Genomic DNA, 17110 nt, shown 5'->3' with positions numbered 1-17110 from the left:
ACCCCAGGGCAGCTGTGGCTACAATGTAGCTTGCCACCACGTGTGTGTGAATGACTGAATGTAGTGTAATGTGCTTTGGGGTCCATAGGGACTAAATAAAGTGCTATACAAATACAGGCCATTTACCATTTTCACCCAGGTTCTAATTTGCTGGACCAGCAAATGATCCTTTAACAGGACAATAAATGTTTAAACAGAGAATGTAGACAAGACACTCCTAAGACAGGCAGAAAATATTGAACCTTGAGGAAAAACTGTCTTAAGTTTGTAAAGACCTTAACTGACAATGACTGAATGAGACAGACCATAACAAGAAAACATGGCTGACATTACTCAGGAAGTACAAGGCAACTTTTCTATCAAACCCAGAGGTAGCATGGGGTCAAAATGTGTCCACTAGTCCACATTAAAAATACCAATTGAAGAAATTATTTCCATAACTGTCAACTGCACTTGTACGGACCCCCTATTTAAGAGACATCAACTGCAAACTCACCATTGCACAGTGAGACAGAAATCCTCTTGATGGCTCATTTTCCCAGGTGTAAATTAAGCATAGTTTTAGACTCAACTTGTTTCAGTGGAGATTAATTAAAGGTTTCCTTTCAGTCTGGGACTAGGCTTAATCCTTGACTGGGAAACTGGTTGGATATCCTATTAAAAATAAATTTAAATGAACTAATCTTTCTCCTTGATGCATCTGTTTTTCTTTTATGAACCACTAAAATTCATGAAATGTGTCTATATTTTATTTGCATTTCAGCTGGGTTTCATTTCTAAACATCAACCAAGTTCAACTGGAGTAATAAGCTGAGATTGCAGTACAACAGTCATCGCTGTCCAAAATCAACACAAAGTCCTTGTATGGAAGCCCAGGTATCCACACAAAGCAGCAGTATTGTAGCAATGAATTGGCTTGGTTTGTAGCTGTGGTGTTTACTGTGAGGAGTTTAGTTTTACAATTCCTGCAGGATTTTGTTTATGTGTACCTTCTTGTCATCTGAAAAGGGGAGAACTGTGGCCACTATGCACTATTACGAGATGCAGCAAATGTCAGTGAAGTCTATTGTTCTTAAAAAAGAGATGATGTGCAGACTCGTGTCTGGAACAGTTTATGATTGTGATGATATGCAGTGTAGCACTTTGATTTGTGCATGCAATATTAAACGCATTCTTGGCTCCCAGGTTTTGATCCCAGAGAGGGGATGTTGTCATCACTACCTCGTTTTCTTGCCAATATCTTCCAATTTCTACCTTGTGATCGTGTTGAAAACAGGGTGAGATAGGCTGTAATTTTACCCATTCACTGGGAATATGCTATTGGTGATATTGTAAATACAACTATGTCTTTGTGTGCATGTGTGTGCATCTGTTTACAGACTTGTGGCTTATATGATTTGGGTGTGTGCGCGTGTATGTGCTTCTGCTCTCCACTTATATGCCTTTCTAAGTATGTGTGCGCCTGTCTTATTGAACATGGTGATGGGTACAGAGTGAAGTGTCTGGGAGGGTGAAACAGGAGAGCAAAGAGGATTGATTTCGAGCTTTAAATAAACACACTCTCCTTTCCTCCAGCTGAGTCCACCAGACATATATCTGCCCCACATGCCACTCAACTCACCTCCTCTCATGCACCACCACAGACAGAAAGTGTGTGTGTGCAGCAGTCAGTTGATCCCACAACCGCTTGGAGAAACGTTAGCCAAAGTAAAATATTGCTTTCTCCCTGCTTTTCTTTAAAGTTTGCAGCTGGCTGCAGCCATCGAATTAATAATTTGTGCTGACAAATTGCAGCATTCCCTCCCCAAAGTGGCTCATTTGTCCTCTCAAAGGATAAAGCAGCAGTGAAAAATGCACCATGTTAGTTTTCCTTTTGGTATGGGAGAATGGTTCGCCCTGTCTCTTGGTAGCTCTCTGCATGACAAACTTTGTGAGAGGCTGTGTGAGAGAATATATGTGTGATGGACTATGTGAGAACACACATAGGTGCCATCTCCTGTCTGCACACAAAGCATCGTTCAGTTTGATATGATAAAGGCAATATGGTGGAAAACACTGAAAAATCGGTATTTTGACATTTTTCTTTTTAAATTTTATACTCAAAGGTTTGTAAATGATTACCTATTGCACTGAAGCCCTTGAGGCTTTATTGAAGGTGATTTTCCTCACCTTCAAGAAAGCCTCATAAGCTTGCAGATCTTCCATGGTTGAACCACTAATGAATAAAGCACAACATAACAGGAAGTGCTTGAAGTTATTGGTCTTAATGTTATTTTCTCCTAAAGTGACTAACATGGGACAGCTGCATTGTTTCTGTTGAACTGTGTTGGGGTTAAAGAAGGTAAGAAATTTAGAAAAGGAAAAAATGATGTGAGCTTAAACAGTAGAACCAACATACCTGGTTCTTCAGCAGAGATTCTTTCACAAATTCAAGTACATCAAAAGTGCTTCCTTCTAACTCTTGAGCCAGCCGTTTGTCCTTGGTGAGATGGTGGTGCTTTTGAGGGTGTGATACTCTCAGTAAGGTGTCATTTTAAAATATCCTGTATTCAGTTTATGAAACTTTGATAAAACCAATTCAAGAACTTTAAAAAGACCAGTCATATCATTATGAATGATCCACAGTGTGGCAATGAGGTTTGTGGTAATTATTGTTTCTGTTTGAATCCAGGATGATTGAACTCACTATTTGAATTCTGCCATCATCTGATGAAGAGGTCATCCAAATGATAACACGATATGCGGCTGAGCACTTCCTCTAACATCAGTTTTAGCACCCTGCTGGAGATCTTTCCAAACTAATACCACAGCACTGATTTAAGTTCCTTATTGTATAATGTCAAGATTTGGATTTATTAATTTTGGATTTTTTAATGAATTGAAATCCCCCGGCCTCTGACCCCTGAATGGGCCACTGAATGACAAAATGAAAGACCCACTTTACGACCTACTGCACAACCCACTGAATGACCACTGAATGACCCATTGAGCCACCCACTGAACTTGAATTTAAATTTGTATAAGAAGAATGAGGTGGAGGAACCCAAACTGAATGGGGTTGGTGGTGAGCAATGATTCCATTGGTGTTGCCATAAAACTACAGACAATGGCACATTTAGTTCCGGACTAGGTTCGGGGTTGTTACTCAAGAAGAGTAATTTATTACAAATTATTTGCTGCTTCTCTTTAAAGTAATGCATTATGTTACAAATATGATCTTTCTTTGAGTTTTTACATGTAAACACAAAACAAGCAAAAATGAAAACCAGCTTAAAGAAACTTTAAATTGATCGCCATAGTGATTCTGCTGTAGAAACATGCACAGCCTGAGTGCTCATCAGTTTGTTACCTGTTAAAGATCAGTTTCTGGCTGCTGGTTCGGGGTCTGCATTTAAAAATCACTAACGCTAAGCAAGCCACGAAAAGCTTGCTTAGCGTTAGCATGTTGTCTGTGCAGATGCCTGCAAAGAGGCAAAATTGTGTTTGCAGCATCATGTAGTTGTTTCTGTCCTAGACACAGCTTGCACTTTACCATCCTGCGCCTGTCTTTTTTGTGCAATAAAAATAAAAGTAATGCTTATATCTCCACTCCTGAAAAGCTGTATCATTAGGCCGCTTCACTTTTTTCCTCCTGCACATGAACTAAAACCGCAGAAGAAAAAAGCATTTTAGTTCAACATTACTCTAACTATAATGTTTAGTTCAGTAACACTTTTACATTACTGCATTACTGTAAAATGTAATGTGATTATAGTAACATGTAACTTTGGAATGTGTTACACCCAACACTTTTCCAGTTATTGTAACATTCTCCCTCTTCTTCTTCATACATTACAGAAGAGCTCAGAGAATTTATTTTGCACAACCCCATATTCACACATTCGTGTTCTTAAAAAAATGCACTGAAGAACTCTTTCTTGACTGTGGAACATGAAATCCTGACTGGGGACAGTTTTTACTTACTGCATGATAACGTGCAGCACCGTGTCCAAATCAGCTGGATCGCTGGATCCCATGTCGTCTGTTTGTCCTCAAAGATGGTCAAAACACACAAATATTTATCAGTGCTTCAGAAAGGCAAAGAAGCTGAAATGAATCTTAGACAGCTGAGAAAGACAAAAAAGCATGGTCCTAGCTGTTTCTGTCAAATATCTACAAACAGAACTTGGATAAGAAGAGTACAGCAAAGGTTAGGAGCTTCCATACTTATTTGAATCCTCGGCTCTACGCTCCTCTCCTCCCATATGTCAGGAGAATATTTGCACGTTATCTGGCCTTTTCGTTTTTCCATGGCTGAATATCTGATCTGGTGCAGCCAGCATATCTATTAATGGTCTGCTGGTGGCTCTGCTTCCCCCTCCCTTGATTCAGAGATTACCATTTAGCTGCACTGCAACTCTGCTATTGCTTTCCTGACAGGAAGCACTACAACAGCTCTGCAACACATTTCTGTTATCTCTAAATTACAGTATGCTTCTCCTCCTGTCGCCTCACCTTAGGCCTTTCACTGTTTACAGTAAATCAAATTTGCTCATTCATTTTAGTTCCTAAGCATGATGAACATGTTTTAAAATGCAACAGTTCTGTTATTTCTTGATAGCTTTTTTTGTCTCTGTTGCCCATGCTCCCTAAAAAAATGAGTAAATAAAATTTGCAACTAAAGAGATGTTTTCTGTTATTTCTCCTGGGTAGTTGTGCATTGAAAATTCAAAAACCAAGTCAAAAATTGCTGTAAACAGAAATAAGTTTAGAGAAAAACAGTTTGTCAGAGACAATTCCATCTATTTATATATAAGCTCTCTCTCCAGCCTTGGACTGTCTCACTGTTGGGAAGATTTTATTTTTCCCAGCGCTGTGAGCCCGTAAGAAGTGCTCTTACGAGCTTTCTGTTAGATGAAATAACTGCTCTCTGGTGACCATTTAGTGGCAGCCATCTGTGAGACAATATGCAACAAAGCCTATTTAAGGCCCACACAAGAATTCAACTGCCCACCCATTGATCTATCATGATCACTATCCTTCTACTATCATTCTTCTCATCACAGTACTGCCAGCATCGCTATGCTAGCCGTGATAAGTATCATGATAGTACATAAAGGTATTGAGGGGAACAGCACCTTGATTCCTATTTAACTGCTGTTGAGCTCTTCACCAGGGGGTGCACAATTTGGTGACCATTTACCATCACAATATATTACCCACTAATGCCATTCATTAGCTCATTAGCTAAAAAGAAAAAAAAAGATATAGTAAAAATGTGGTCTTTTGTTCACTGGCTCACTTTAAAAGTAATTCTCTCAACCATTGCTTTATGGACAAATAAGTTAAACCTGCCACTTTTTTCCAAAAAACAAGTCTAAATGCCTAAACAGGCATTAGACATTTCTCCACTCTCTCCACATTTCCACGCCAACGCTGAAGAACTCAACTAAACCTTTTCATTGAAAAGGTCTATAGACAGCTCAGCTCAACTCACACGTTGATCTAATTTTTGACAAAATGGTGTTAATAAGTTACGTTGTTACGTTGGTTTGCAGTCTGTTGTTTGTTGAAGTCTTTGTTGTGAGTGTATTAGATACCCATCACATCAAACAGCTGCAGAAACCACCGTGCATCTCTAAGATGAGAAAGGTCCCGTTTTCATGCAGTAATGCTTATCTTATCTTACATAAAACACAGTAAGACAACTTGCTGTGTATAGGTAAATACAATTGATTTGAATTGAGTTAATAGTCTGTATTCATTTCAATGTATTAAAATACAGAGCAACTTTAATTGTTGTTCTTTTGTGTATTTTGCTGTATTTTATTGAATTTACAGCTCATCCCTGTCACAGACCACTTGGCAAAGAGGACATGGAGAATTGGAAAGGAGTGTGTCACTACATGTGATACTCCCATATATAGAGCTATAATGTGCTGCTGGGTTCTGAGTTTTAGACCTAAAAAGGAAAATGGTTGACATGGTGGGAGGGAGCTCCTGAGGCAGGGGTTGTACTAACAGGAACTTTCTATAATGTTTCTTGTTCCTTCTTTTCTATTATTTTTTTTCCTTTTAGTTTTTACTCTCTTTTTGCCCCAAAACAGCAGAAATGCAAGCAAAGCACAGTCTGAACTTTACAATTGTTACAATGACAAAGAAACTGAACCCGCATGCAAAATACATTTGTCTTTAATTAAAGGAACAGTTAGTGGAAAATATAGGAAGTGTATTTACTTGTCTTCTTAGTGTCTGCATAAGGTAGGAGAGCTGCTGGTAGGAAAACTAAATAGCTTTCTTGTTTCTTACAGTTTGTTGTGTCAGCTGCATATTAATGCACTGTTTAAATGGTATATGCTAAAGATAACTTTATTATACATATTATGACTACTGAGTACTTTTGTGCACTTTTTGATAACAGGGATTGTGATGAAGTAATTTTTGTTTGCTATTTTTTTATCTGCATTTGTATGACCACTGTTCAGTCAGAGTTTAATGAGGTAATTGAAAGCACTGCAGTCACATTTATTAATGTAGTCATTTAAATTCTGAAGAACTTGGCTGAGCTGTTACCCAACATACCGAGAGCATCTTTGTTTGTGACCCCACATACTCGATATACTGTGTTTTTCTTTAAAATATTATGACAGTGAAAACTGCTTTCTGTTGTGAATGACTGTGCTGAAAGATAACTGACAGTTTCTTGTGTCTCACCTCTGGCAGGTATTTGGATAAAACCCACTCGGACATCCAGGATGAGGGAGAAGAGGGCTGACTTTGTGGCAGGATGCCTGGGTGGAAGAGTCATCATAGCTGGTGGTCTAGGTCAGCAGCTCTGTTCTATTTAATCCTTTTTTCCTGCCTTCTGTCAATCAAGGATAGCACTGTGCCTCATTTCAAGAAGGAGATGTAGAACAATGGGCAAAGAAACTTTATTTATTTTATATAGTACAATTATGTAAAAATTACAAATATAAGAAATAAAAAGACAAAAATCACTGAATGGCTTTCAGTGGTGTGTGAACATACTGTATATATACTGTGTCCTTGATCCTGTTGCCATTGAGCCGTTGCTCATGTTATGTTTTTTTTCTGGTAGGGATAAAAAATTTTTTTGCTTTTTTAAAAATTATTTAATACCATACAGAGAGAGCACCGAAATGATCTATTGTAGTGCAATGCATACATCACAGACATCCAGATGAAGGAAGCCAACAGAACAGGCAGACAGGCAGGCGGCCCAGTTGAGATAGATGACTACCACCTGTGGGGATACAGGTCTCTGGAAGTAGATCCTATGCACTATTTGCTCCAAGAAAGTTGTTGTGAAAGCAGGTAACTCATCAAAGCACAAATACCTTTGTGTGTGTACCTGAAGTACAACATCTGAGTGATGCTGTACTTTGAGGTAAACAACATCAGAACATCGGAACATTAAGGAAAACGGGGACACAGCCATCCTTCGATGGTTTTGACTAAAGCTGGCCAAACTTTTTAAAGCTGGCATTAAATTGTTTGGTACTTCTGGGCTAATAATTTAGAAAGATTAAATCATTTATCCTTTTTTATTTCTTGGTATATTGTAGGTATACCAAAAAATGTGACAAGCACACTGAGACTCAGGCAAAGACATGGGAGCTTGACACTAGGACAGGGGATAACAGAAATAGAAACACACGACAGACCGGGGAGACAAAACAGACTGGACATGAAAGGGGAACAGACATGAAAGCAAGCGATAGCCAAACTAGAACATAAGAACCTCACACATGACAGGACCAAGAGTCAGAGCGAGAGCGAGAAAGACACCAAACTTTGACAAACGTAAACATACATGACTGACTGAGGATGCTGAGGAGGACACACAAAGGAAAGACTAAGAGACTGGATACCAAAGGGAACTAAATTAAACAAGAACTAAGAACTAGAAATTTAACAAAAGTATTAAATGAAGAGCAGAATTTTAATATTCCACAAAAATGAACAACAAGTCTAAAATAGATCAAAAACCTGGGTTAAAGTCCCAGGGCCATGACAGTTGGTCTTATTCAGAGAAATTTCCCACTTTGCATAATAAATTCTTGTTGTTTAAGGTTTTTAAGTTAAATGTTTGACACTGAATATCAGTAAACAGAAATCTCCACTACAGTTCTTTCTTTCTTTCTTTATACATTTATTGTAATGTATAAATTATTATATATGAATGTATTTACTTTGCTAAACCAATGTATAAATCAAAAACTTTCACTTTCTGTTAACAGATCCATCACATGCTAATATAGTAAACCTCATGGTGGGGTGGTATTAAAGTAAACAACATGTAAAAGGTGAAGAACATAAACATCATGACTCCAAACCCCTCTGAACTCCCTAACCTATGAAACAACTGCGTCTACATGGCATGTGTTATGACTGGCTTGTTCACCACTGTCGATTCCTCCTGTACATTTACACCTACTTTTTCCCTGCATTTCTTGAATAACAATTATCAATATCAATATAAGGAATAATAATGCATGTGAGAGAACTGGAAAAAATAGAGGGACGAATATATTTCCCCCTGATAATAACTGACAACAGCAAAGAGTGGGGAGCCAGGAGGGAAAAAAAAGCCCAGGTGGCTCCTCATATAAAACACCTGGACCATGCACCATGATGAGCATAAATGCTTGTCGGTCACTTGCTTAGATTAGGTCAGGCTCTAGATTCCCCACAGAAGTGTAAATCAGGCCTTAGTGTGTCACTTGAGAATCTTTAGTGTTTGTAAAACTCTACTGGAGAAAAGAAACAACATTCTCACAACAAAGCGGACAACTATAGTCAAAAGAAGATTGTCATCCATCCAGCTGTTCTATGACATTTCACAGTATAGTTGCTTTGGGAGCTTCACACCCATCTTTGTACATATATGCAAAGCTGGAGGCTCAGAGAGCAGCAAAAGCACAGATAGCAGCATAGAACAGAGGTCACATTAATAACACCAGATATGACACTGATTAAGCTGGATAAACTGTAAAGAAGAAGTTGGGGTGAATGTTGGCTGCAACGTGGCTTGCAGCTGTGGGGAACCCTGTGTTAGACAAGCTGTGGATTATCTAACACAAACCTCCTGTGGATGTTCAGCTGGATTCTTGTGAATGTGAAAGCCCTAGCATATGATTTACATAGTTTTCCCATTCAAACCAATTGTGACCTATGCTGTAGATGGTTTTGTTAAGAAACCTCTGGCATCAACATAGAATTGTTTGAAACATAAATTTGATCATTAAGAAAAAAAACTGCATTGTTTTGCAGCTAACTTTCTTTCTAAGTGAACAAATAGAGTCAAACCATCTGTGGTCCAGGTACAAGCACATAATTATCTCAGTATCTGGAACCCATAAATTTCACCATGTAGAGCAAGACCTTGGCTTGACTAATTGTTGTTATTTGTTTATTAAAGAGATCATCTGATGATAAAAGGCCTCAACATTTACACTGAACTTGTCAGAGGAGACCACAAACACCGCAACTCTCATTTCTCACCAAGGCCACACACAGGCTCGCACACAAGCAAATTAATTTTCCATTAACTTTCCATTTTCTCCCTGACTGAGCTGCATTTGTTAAAGTAAATATAGTGTGAAGTGAAATTGAGCAATGCTACAAATTAATCACAGGTCAGCATTTTTCACAGTGACACGCTTGTTAAACAGATATTGACCCTCTTTTCTTTTGCACTTGTGTGCATCCGCAAGAACAGCCTCGGTTATATATCCACAAAGCTGTATCAACACACGCAAACCGATGTAAAGCCCAGAGTTATAGAATAAAATCTGTTGATGCATTCAAAAGCTGTTTGTTCTTGTAAGACAGCCCCTCGTGTGAATGCAAGGCAGCAACACAGAGCAGGGAGTTGCAGGAAGAGAAAACTTATTTTTTTCATTACTATAAAATCAACACAGCTTAGCTCCAGCTTAAACCTATTAGGTTAAATTTCCATCATGTTTATCCTCATCATTAATGTCTGAGAGAAAACATCTGACCAGAGAAGCACACATCTGCAGTGTGAGGAGAAATGAAAAGCTTGGGGAGAATAACACAATCCTTCTCAGCTTCCTCCTCTGCATTACTGCTGTCTCGTATAGATTTGTCACTCTAAGTTACAGTAGCAGTAATGTAAAGACTTAGATGTTTTTTAACCTGGACACTGTAACACACTCTCTAGGCCTAAAACACATTAGCAGTTTCGTTTTTGCCCCAAATCCAGAGTGACAGTCAATGATGTGGCCTGACAGCTGTGTGTGTGTGTGTGTGTGTGTTTGTGTGTGTGTGTCAGACTATGTGGGAAACAGAGGAAAACGCCAATCTTGTCCTGCTGAGAGAGACAGTTAGGAAATTCAACAGCCAATGGAGTAAGAAAGGGAAAAGAGGATTGAGTTGGATGAAAGAATGAAATGTATGTGAGCGAGGGGAAAGAGGTAGACGTGTTGTATTTTCTTCTGTGGTAATGTCAGCTGTGAGCTTGGCTCGCCATCTAATCCATGATGATATTTTGGGCTTGTGAGTCATTTCTGGTTCATGGCACATTTCCCTCCCTCTGCCTGTTGACTAGGGAAATAAAAAAGGCAAACACATCCACGAAGGCATTCTTGAATGCAGTTAAACTGATGAAGGGTTAAGAAAGCAGAGATTTCAAAGATTCTCTGTGCAGACAATAGGTGGTGGTTCTACTGGGTTACTTCTATGCTCACATGGGTAATGACAGTGTGCCCTGAAGGTCATTATTGGGAGGAATGATCTGCTAATCAGCTGAACTCAGAAAGTGTTCTGTTATTGGACTTCTGTGTGAATCATGGATTCTTCACAATGAATGCCATGTTCGAATGTAAGCGTGGCCAGAAAGGTCTCTGTGTCTCTGCTTAGACTCCTGCTAACTGTGATCTGAACCTTATTAGTTCATAAAGTTCTAAACTTCAAATAAACAGTCCGCTCGGCAATTTTGTAGAAGTGAAGATCTTTAATGTTCCTGCTATGATACATGATCTCAGTGGAAAACTTGCTTATTCCCAGTTAGCATAATTAATTATCTGGTCTACAGGAAATGATTTACTACCCAGAGGGGTTACCAGAAAGTAAGACCAGTGCGTTAGTGAGGTATGTTGAGCCTAAAGTCAAATTATTCAAAGTTAAGAAAGTGGCTCTTTTTTTTACCCTCACTAGATTCACTCATGCTGAACACATAAGCTGGTATAGAGAAGGCTTCGTTAGGAGCTTTGTTTTAAAATCCAGTGTAAGCACCACATTTTCACAAACGATTTTAATGACCATATACACCAATATCCATACAAATAAGCCATGTAGAAAGCATACAGTTGCACCACTGTGATTTGCCTTTCTGTTTGGAGTTTCTTTTTGGGTGTTGTCTCTGTGCCTGTGTAAGTTTTGCCTCAGGCTTTTCACCCACAGTCCTAAGAAATGCATGTTAGATAAATTGTTTGAAGTGTGTAGGATTTAAACACTGTATGAATGTTTTGTTAAAATGTGATCTGTAATCTAAAATGCTGCTCAATACGACTTGAAAAGCACTATATAATTGCAAAGACATTGCGTTGAGCTGCATATCAGTAATGTCGCAGTATAGTAAAGAGCAAACTTTTTTAGCATCACTTTAGTAAGCGATACAGAAAATGTCTTATTCTGCTTTTATGGTTACTCCTCATTTGCTTCCATGCCTGCTGGAATTTCAACATATTCAACACAGAGTAGAAAACTAATTATGCTTACTACCTTTGATTAAAATCACTGAGCTGGGCTTCTCCACCATGTTTGTATTGTTGGTGCCTCTTAGAGGATTTTTTATACAATTATCTGACAAATAAAATGTCATGTTGTGTGCTACAGACCGCAGTTTAATTCTGGTAAGTGAAATTCTAGTGTTAGCCTGTCACTGTGCCCTAATCAATTGTCAATTTTGCATCCAAAAACTGAATATGGTGGCAGCCAAATGTATATTATGAGTCTTCAAAATGTAATGTCAGAAACCATTGGGCGATTTTACATCTGTCTCCATCTTCTATACAGGACCATGCTGCAACAGCTATATTTAGCTTGATGTCTTGGATTTTTTAACTAATGTGTAAATTCAATTGATAGGAAAAATGTTTAGAAACTAAACATTAAGGACAAACATAGTGGGCCACCTACACATTACAAGAGCAGCTCAACCATAAAAATCCATGTCATGAAGCTCCTGCTGCTCAATTTTCGTGTCGGCCCTGCTCCATAACTTCGCATGGCCTGTCACTTTATGATTACTATGTTTCTTAAACACTTCCACTTTGCAATAGTACCACTTAACTGTGGAATTGAAATTTCATGAACTGCTTGTTGCTATTGTGGCATCCTTTTACAGTACCCTGCCTGAGGGCATAAAAACCTTGTGACGAGGGAGAAGCTAAAAGTAGCTTTCAAAGTTTAATTTTAGTGTGCAATTTACAGTATTTATATAGGTACAAAAAACTAAAATTACACTAAAGGCTAAGCAAATAATCTGCTCAGCACTGCTCTCCTCTCTGTGACTCATATTAAATTGTCAGTTATCGCTATTGGCATCTGGAATACATCAGCATATCTGTGTCTTCATGTATGAGGTCTTGCTACCTAAGCTACAGATATTTAATATCTGTAGTCAAGATCAAAGTGAACCATGATAATGGACACAGGACAGGTTTTCATTCAACGTCACACCACCTCTAAAATGGCCAATACTAGTTTCCAGTACTTTCCACCTACCTATAGTCCTCCCTGAGAAAGGATGTTAAAGTAATTTTAAGACTACTTGTTTAGATTTTGTGGGTGAGTTTTTCTCAGGTTTTTCTCAGAAGGAATACAGACATGGATCTTATTAATACTTCTTATATGAATGAAGCTCAAATTGTCATTACAAAAATGAAGTCACAAAGCTGGAAGAACTTAACTAGATTTTTATGATACTACAACTATCAATAATAAACAGGTAGGCGATAAACAGTGAGTGATTAGAATTTGTGCACAGTTTAATGATGATCAGTGATGAGGTTGGATGTATTTATTCACTGATTGTTTTTTCTTAGTTTTACAGTACCCGTCTTATTAAAGGGTTTATTTTAAAAGGCGTGCTGGAGGAGGCCAAATTATGTTACAACCAGTTAGGACGGCTTTTAATAACGTTTGTTTGTCTTTGTTCTTCTGTACTTTTCAGTCTGAAACAGAACACGATGTTCTCTCTTTATGTGCATTTCTCTGTATTTGTGTCCATTATAGTAACACTAATGTTGCTGTCTTCACCACCTCCACCCACGCACCCAGCATTTTGTATTTTTGCACTGCCTTGTACTTTTGTTTAATTCATGACAACGCCTGACAACTTGATATCTGCACCTAAATTATAATTAGATACGACTTGTCACAAGGGGACTGACTTGAGATGCAATTATGGGCTCATGGATATCATTTCATAATCAGATTATTTGTGTTTGCATGCACATGAACCTCAAAAACAGCCATTAGGAATGGGCTCTCACACACAGACTTTGCATACACATACTTCCTGATCTTTATGTATTCAGATGAGATGTTCTGCATCTGTGAGAGTCACAGATGCAGAAAACTGCTGACACAACTTTGACCTCATCTGTAATTTTAAGCCTCTTAAAGTAAATCATATTAAAGGAAACTCAAACTAAAATCACAAATAACACAGTGACAGAGACAGAAATATATAAACTTAATGTGGTTTAAACTGTCAGTCAGCAGGTAAATATCCGTATTTCAACAAGCTGAGTACCGTCGGAATAAATCTGCCACTCTGTGTTAATGCAAAGTGACACTGTACTGTTTGTCACGCCTGTGCTAGTTTAGAACACAGACGCAAGTTTCCTTGAACCCCATCATGACAGGTTAATGAAGCACAGAACAGATAATTATATGCTGATTTAGAATTTTTAAAAAGGGGGTTATCCGTAATTTCTTCATGTCCTCAGGCTAAAAGTAGCTTTTAACTATCCATGTTTGAATATATACCTAAAAATAAGAACTGTGTCAGCTCAGACTTTAAGGCTGTGTTTGGTGTCAGATTAGCCTCCAGAGATTTTTTGCACCAAAGCATTTCTGGTGTCAGAGGTTTGCAGTTATTCAGAAGTCAGAAGATCTGGAGCCAGGTTACTGGGCTCTTCCTGAACTGCTGTGGGAGGTAGTTTAGAAAAAGGCTCACATGGCAGTTTTTCTATGGGCAAAACTTCAAATTAACCTTTTTATACCATACAGATGGCAGATGGCAAAAAGAAACACACCCCTTCTAATGAATAGATTTGTTCAGTGGTGTTTTATGCTGGACATTTGTTAAACAGAGTACTTCTTCTGAAAGATGTTTTTCTTACAAATTGGCATGTTTAATTAGTACCAAGCTATGTCAGTAACAAATCAACACTAATCAGAGCTTCTCTTCTGTTTTGACAGCAGAAAAATGAGCTGATGAAGTCCTTACTCTTCCTGCATTAGATGTCAGCTTCTAATTGTATGTTATATTATAATTGTATCCCCCAGCAGCTAGCTGTGAGAGTAAATTCTGACCTGTTCTGAACCCTGCCAAGTCACGTTGTGGAGGTCTGCAAGCAGTAAAACTGTCCACCATTTTACTGTTAACCAGAGAGCTGGCAGGAGGGCATGTGGCATTCTTCCTGTACTCTGGTAAATTATGATAGCTGCATTTTGCCCACTGACAATGTAAATTGTAGTGATAAAGAACAGGAGGCAAGAAGGTCAAGGATGTAAGCTATGCATTAGCTGCTAAAATATGGTAAGTGCTGAAAAGAGTGCATGTAATGGCACTGTTTACAGCACAGATCAGATAGTAATACAAGCTCCTCAGCAGGTTTGCTGTGGCTTCTGTTTGACCTGAAGTCCCGAGTGAAAGCAGAAACAACAGGCGGTCAGAAACAGGTGAACAGTAAAGACCTTAGGAAGGCTAACCCTGAAAAACAGATGGAAACGGTGCTGCAGCTGGTGTAGCTCCATGCTTGAGCAGTGAAAGTGATTCTAAAAGAGTACCAGCTATGCAAAGAAATGTGCACACAGGTGTGCTTTTCAATTGGTCAGTTGAAAGAGAAGACGTACATGTTGTGATGGTTGATTATAAAGGGTCAGAGCATATTATGGCATTTCTAAACAAGTAAAGGCAGCTAACTATAGACTGTTTGCAAACTCGGGTATATTTGCCAATGCTTCACCCATTATTTAAAGCCTTCAGTTTTGCAGCCATTAAAAAAAGTTATTGTTTTTTTTTACTTGAGCCAGAAATTAGACAAGAGACTGAAGCATTAACCCCAGCAACATTAGGCTTGTTTTTTCAGAGGTTTTTGTTGAACCACACTTAAATTAGCAATTACACTCACATAGCATGATCTATTCACTGCAAAGTACACCCAAGCTGTGATTAACCGCATGCAGATGATCACCCATGATCATGATAACATGGAGCATGTTTTAATCTTGTTGACTCAAAACTTGGTCTCTGTAGCTGATGTTCTGCACGTCAAATAAATGTCAAGGTGCAATTCATTATGGTCAGCTGAGTGGGGTAAAAAAGCTCCAAACGAACTTGAATGAGCTGGAAACACCTCAAGGTTGTTACAGAAGCCCTGCAGAGTCCAGGCCCCAGTGGGTTAGAATACCAATTTAATCATGGTGGCACATTTGCTTTTAAAATTCAAAAATGGGGATGGTGCAAACTTTCAGCAATGCTTCACGGCATTACTTTGCTAATGTGGTGTCATGGTGGCTACATTACATATCTTACTATAACAATCATAGCGTATTTATGTCTGTATGTATCCTTTTTTCTCCTTAACTGGTGGGTCAATCTCAATCAAACTTTGCAAGAACACGTACAAGAAGACAGTGTTAATTTCATCATGTCCCTGCAAATGTTCTCTGTTTATGTTTGTTTCAGGTGTCATGTTCAACGGACGTGACCCGTATGTACACAAAAATTTGAATCCACAAAGCAATTTTATTCAACCCTTCACTGTTTTTTGTACTGCAGATCTTTTTGAGGAGTAATGGGATCATTATAACCGGACATGATTTATAATGTAGTTTGTCAGAGCTCAGTGCAAAACCACAGTTCACTTCTGTTGTAATGAGATTCAATCGGTCGGGCTCTCTCATGGTTGAGTCTCTCCCTTCAACATGGGATCTTTTTCAAGTCTTAGAATAATAAGCATAGGGTGGATGTATTTTTCAGTACTGAACCACAATCACGACTTCTCTTGTTGCTCTCTGTGTTCGTTAATTTGATTTATATTGTTATGAAAAATAAAGAAAAACCCAGCTGTCTTGTCCTTGGGGTGTCTCCTCTTCTAGTTTTCAGTAACCATTAGTTATTCTTCAGTTATACTCAGAGTTTTCGCCATCAGTGAAGACTCCATAGATCTTTGATTGCATAGCTCCACCTGAGTGGAACTAACCCCAAAGGTAATAAAATGAGAATACTTCAAAGGCATATGGTAAATAATAGTGAAACGTCATGACTGTAAAAATTATATTAAAAAATGTACTCTGAAGGTCATTTTTTATGTCACTACAATGGGATGAATCATTTTAATTCAAACTGCATTACTCTACACGCAGCAGCTTAAGTGTTGTGTTTACATAAAGCTAAACAAAAGGGAAGGGAGAGCAGGAAAAAAAGAAGAGCAATTTTCAGAAGTGGCAAAGAACAAGAAAACAGGAGAGGCGAACAATACACTGAGGCTGACGGTTGGAGGGGTGACAGGTACAGAAGAAAGGAAGAGAATCTGAGACGAGAGCCTTCGCAGTGGAAAAAAGAAAAGCCAAAATGAGAACAGGAGAGCTGAGAACAGGAGGTTTAATGGACTCGATGGGAGAAAGAATAGAGTTGAATGAACAGAGCAGGTGGAGGAGGACTCGCAAGCAGGGTTAAGAACCGTAAACTTGAAGAAAGACTGTTTCTAAGCATTTGATAAGAATTAGAAATGAGGCATGAGAATAAGAAAAATGAGGCCGGGAAGAATTAAATAAGGAACTAGTAATGTAAAATGGAAAAGGTGTTAAAGGAGATAACAGGGAAGAAGAATGGCTGTCGTGATGA

At 38.5% G+C, this 17110-nt stretch overlaps 1 protein-coding gene across 1 annotated transcript in view; it reads left to right on the top strand.

Moving 5' to 3' along the window:
• Positions 1-17110, top strand: part of klhdc8b (kelch domain containing 8B) — a 64746-nt gene that overhangs the window by 46446 nt on the left and 1190 nt on the right. The window contains exon 4 of the mRNA XM_031754799.2: positions 6703-6804. Coding sequence (XP_031610659.2) covers positions 6703-6804 — 102 coding nt within the window. The remainder of the gene's footprint in view (positions 1-6702; positions 6805-17110) is intronic.

Source organism: Oreochromis aureus, linkage group 20 (genome assembly GCF_013358895.1).
Source record: "Oreochromis aureus strain Israel breed Guangdong linkage group 20, ZZ_aureus, whole genome shotgun sequence".
In the NCBI taxonomy this organism is placed as follows: domain Eukaryota; kingdom Metazoa; phylum Chordata; class Actinopteri; order Cichliformes; family Cichlidae; genus Oreochromis; species Oreochromis aureus.
The sequence above is the reverse complement of the archived record's forward strand: the minus strand, read 5'-3'. Positions and strand labels throughout refer to the sequence as shown.